The sequence below is a fragment of the Protobothrops mucrosquamatus genome, unplaced genomic scaffold (genome assembly GCF_001527695.2).
Source record: "Protobothrops mucrosquamatus isolate PMUCROS unplaced genomic scaffold, P.Mucros_1.0 scaffold6658, whole genome shotgun sequence".
Classification (NCBI taxonomy): Eukaryota; Metazoa; Chordata; class Lepidosauria; order Squamata; family Viperidae; genus Protobothrops; species Protobothrops mucrosquamatus.
The window spans coordinates 12,925-17,624 of NW_015392478.1; the positions used below are offsets into that span (position 1 = coordinate 12,925).

Below are 4,700 nucleotides of genomic sequence, written 5' to 3' on the forward strand. Positions count from 1 at the left end.
AACTTTACGTGATCTTGATAATAAATAATCTTGAAAATAAGGGAGCAAAATCCATTATTGTGTTATCCATTAACTTTACTCCTAAATGTAATTAAGATATGAAATATCCCATAACTCCAGCAGCCAAAGTTCTTCCTGGAAAAAAAATAATGCCTGAGAGCAGAGAGTGATCTAGTCTGATTACCCTTTGGAATGCTTAAGGCATTCCAAAGAATTGGAGCAACTGGAAACAAGATACTGTCCGGCATTTTTACCAGATACATCTACTAAAGATTTCAATACCTAGATAATAAAGATATATTGAATATATCCATGACCACCTTCACTCTATCAATCTGTATTATCATGTAAGAATGCCATGCTTTTGAAATGCAAAGAAGCATGCAAATATTGGGTACTCTGGGCTGAGTTCCTTGCCTTCGCTTAATTATATTCCCTACTCCCTCCCATTCCTACATTCGACAAAATCAACTCACGTTCCATGAACTCTCAAAAAAGTGGAAAATTTATTTATTTATAACATAGGCAATTGCAGTCCCAAGAAGAACACGGTTCTTATCTGATGCTGCCCCTTTTTCTGATTTCCTGACTGATAGCTTTGGACGCCAGCACAACTACTTGAGAATCTCCCTAACTGAGAAATGCAACCTCAGATGTAAGTCTTTCTATTTTGAATATAAACTAAGTTATAAAATGCAAAGTTTTGTTCTCATAACACAGTGATGGCAAACCTTTTAGAGACCGAGTGCCCAAATTGCAACCCAAAACCCACTTATTTATCGCCGGGTGCCAGGTGGGTGTGGCGCACTGGGTGGGCGTGGCTGTGGTGGTCATGGCAGACTGGGTGGGTGTGGCCAAGGTGGGTGTGATCACCTCAATGTTGCTCCTGGGGAGGGACGCCTGTGGGGGGCCGGGCAGGGTTGGGGGAGATCCAGGGGGTCTCTGGCAGGTGTGGCGGTGGATAGGAGGCTCGTCCTGCTGGGTGAGGCGAGGCAAGGCGAGGCAGGCTGGGGGTGCCATTGTCACAGGGCAAGGTGAGGCAGGTGCCGGGGCGGCTGCTGCCTGACACCATCAGCCGCTGCACACAGAGGCCAGTGAGTGCATGGGTACTGGGCTGCATCTGGCCATGTGGGATCTCGGCGAGTTAGCGGGCAGCTGGTTGAAGAGGGACAGTTGCCATCTCCGTGCGTGCCCACAGAGAGGGCTCTGAATGCCGCCTCTGGCACGCATGCCATAGGTTCGCCACCACTGTCATAACATCTTATTAGTGGAGCTATGTTTAGCAAGCGTCTTAATGACTTAATTGCAGAATGCCACACACTGCAATCCCAAAATTGTATTTGTTTCATTGATGCTGTTTCTCGTGCTGAGGGAAGCTGTTCGGGCCAATAGCTTATAGAACATTCTTTTCCTGCAGATTTAATTAGATTGTGAAATTAAAAGCAAAACTGTTGGATGAAGCAAAAGAGCAGATGTGTTAAAACATATTCTAGTCCAACTTGTTTGGATAACATATCTTCTTTCCCCTGGAGCAGTTGGGAACCTGAAATAGTAAACCCTTATCACTTTCATTACTAAAGCAAAATACAACAAGTTGGATTTGAATAAGTGTTGGCACTTTTTGGATTTGTCTCCTGTTCATCTGTTTTGGTTATGGAACACAGAAAAATATATAGATAACAAAAACAAGAGTATGTTTAATGACAAACATCTTGGAACTGTAGTCTAATTTGTCAGATGTATGTAATGAAGTGAATTGCTAATTCACAAAAATTACTGCAGTGTTTTCTACCTGGGAGCCCTACAAAAGTGCTAAATTTAAGGTGCCAGAATTCTCAGCAATGGCTGTGCTTCCTGTAGAATTCCCATATAGCTGAAGTTTTCACATCTCAAGATCCCCAGGAGCCAGTTTCTTCCTGGGATTATAGCATATAAGATGGCTATCTATAGGATAGTGTGATGTGTAGGTATTTTTTTTTCATTCATTCACTCTTTGTGGGTTTTTTTACAGATCATGAGAAAAAAGGGGAAAGCAAAATATTGTAACCTTATTTGGAAATAGTTTGCTTCTTATATTGGGAAACAAGCATGTCTTAATACTCTTGATTGCATGTTTCAGGTCAGTATTGTATGCCAGAGGAAGGAGTTCAGCTAACTCCCAAATCCGAATTGTTGAGCACCCAGGAAATCATCTCTCTTGCCAAGCTCTTTGTGAAGGAAGGTGTGGACAAGATCCGTTTGACCGGAGGAGAGCCTCTTATCCGGCCTGATGTGGTGGACATCATAGGTATACTTGTTATAGATACTGTATGTCACAATGCTGGCCTGTACTTTGAAAATTCAAGCAGATCTGTAAGTTTACTCTGCTGTACAAAAATACTAGAGAGCCAATATCAATGTGTATCTTGTGATCCATATACATACCTGTGGGTAAGACAAGACTTTTAGGTGACAAAAATACACCTAAAAAAATCAGATTCTGATTATCCATGGATGGGCTTATCCATCAATAGCAGTAGCACTTAGACTTATATACTACTCCATAATGCTTTATTTGCACGCTCTGAATGTTTTATTATGTCAGCATTTTGCCCCCAACAATCTTGGTACTCATTTTATCGACCTCAGAAAGATGGAAGGCTGAGACAAGCTTGAGCTGGTCAGAATCAAACTCCTGGCTATGGGCACATTAGCCTGCATATCGCATTCTAACCAATGCGCCCTCACAGATATTATATACCATAAAGAGTTCTGGTATATACTGCAGATAGGCAGACCCTCTCATTTTTAACCAAAACACCATTAAGAATGCAAGTCATATGATGGACTACAGCAGGGGTGTCAAACTCAATTTCATTGAGACCTGCATCAGCATTGCAATTGCCCTCGGGGGGCCTGGTGGGTGTGGCCAGGGTGGGTGTGGCTTACTGGGTGGGAGTGGATGGAGTGGGTGTGGCCTACTAGGTGGGCATGGTTTCGGCATGCAGCGGGGCGCTCTCCTCACAGCGCCGAGAGGTTGAGCCGAGCAGTGCAAAGATCGCTAACTTTGCACCTTGCTGCTAGCTGAAACTGGGCAGGCTGGGGGCTAGGCAGTATTGCACTTCTCATCAGATTTGCGCCACCAGCTCAGCTCTTGGTGCTGTGAGGAGAGCGCCCAGCTGCCTGCTGAAACAGGGCAGGATGGGAGCTGGGCGGCCTCGCGTTTCTTTTTGGATTTGTGCCAACCTGTGAGGAGAGCGCCCCGCTGCCTGCCGAAACCCCTCCCCCAGAGCCCATCAAGCCGGATATGTGAAGTAGGCAAGGGCCAAGGTGATGGTGATGGTGCATTTCTTCATTCCTCACAAAGGGTGACATCTCCCCAGCATGCACCCAGGGGGTGGGGCCGACGTGGCAGGGGCTGGTTCCTCACTGTTTCCAGACGGCCTTGTGGAGCTAAGATTGAATGCGTTTCAGCATAGATGGCCACCACAAAATTGTACTTCGCAGGCCGTATCCGGCCCCCGGGCCTTGTGTTTGACATGTCTGGACTACAGTGAAAAGGTAATTTCCTGGAAAGGAGGAAGCACATTCCAAACACAAGAGATAATACAGCCAGGAGCTGGATGGAAGGAAGAAGAGATTTAAGATAGACATTCCCTGGAATCTTCCATGATATTTCTGTAGCTTTCTACTTCAGTATAGTGGTATAGCTGTAAACAGGCAAGATTATGTCAATCTAGTGTAAATAAATAAATAAATAAACTGTGGCTGGATTGTTCTATGTTGTTCTTGGTCTGGGTCCGATAGGGTTGGGTGCCACATTTTTCATGGTGTTTTGATAAAAAAAATTGAGGGTTGGCTTATCCTCAGATGGGTTTATATGTGAATATGTACAGTATATTGATATTTTTATCTTGATTATGAGTGATGGTGCCAACTAAGGAGTTTTTTAACTAAAAATTTGCAGATCACCAAATTTAGAGAAATAGATATAGATTTCCATAAACAAATTTAGGAAACCCCAGATGTGATGCTCAAAATCCTATATTATTATATATAAATTACAGGATGAAAGTATCATCGTTATTTTTTTTTTCTCTTCCTGTTGTTCAGTTTAATATAGTTGCTAATCTTTTGTCACCCCTGTATTTTCTCAGCTCAGCTACGCAAATTAGAAGGGTTGAAAACCATCTCTGTCACAACCAATGGAATCAATTTAGCCAGACTGTTACCCCGGCTAAAAGAGGCTGGCCTAGATGCTATTAATATCAGCTTGGACACCCTGGTGCCAGCTAAATTCGAATTCATTGTCCGTCGAAAAGGTATTTTGAAATCTTCTACAATAATATGTTTAATATTTTTATTATTCTGCCCTGTATGGAACTTACTATACGATAGGGAATAAAGAGCTCAGAACTAATCAGAGAGCATGTATTCTCAATACTTAAGTGATCATTTGATCTCAAATTTCAAGATTTTTTTTAATTACTGCTCAGCATGTTGAGATGAATATATATCACTCTTTACTGTATGGCATCATCTGTAATTATTTAATATATTGGTATGTAAAAAAATTAATAAGCAATGCAAGACTTTTGATTTGTTTCTGAAAAGATATTTCAAGAAAAGGTATACAAGAGCATGACCACAGAATCTATCTGCAAGTATATACCAGAACCTATCTGCAGAACTTATCTGTAACAACTACATTTTTTCCCATT

The 4,700-nt window shown here is 42.4% G+C and overlaps 1 protein-coding gene across 1 annotated transcript in view; it reads left to right on the top strand.

The window, feature by feature from the left end:
- LOC107300316 (molybdenum cofactor biosynthesis protein 1-like) overlaps window positions 1-4,301 on the top strand; it is a gene marked incomplete at its 3' end in the record, with an annotated part of 13,640 nt that extends 9,339 nt beyond the window's left edge. The window contains exons 2-4 of the mRNA XM_015829651.1: window positions 526-655; window positions 2,120-2,287; window positions 4,137-4,301. Of these exons, the coding sequence (XP_015685137.1) occupies window positions 526-655; window positions 2,120-2,287; window positions 4,137-4,301 (463 nt within the window). The remainder of the gene's footprint in view (window positions 1-525; window positions 656-2,119; window positions 2,288-4,136) is intronic.
- Between the last annotated feature and the right edge of the window lie 399 nt (window positions 4,302-4,700).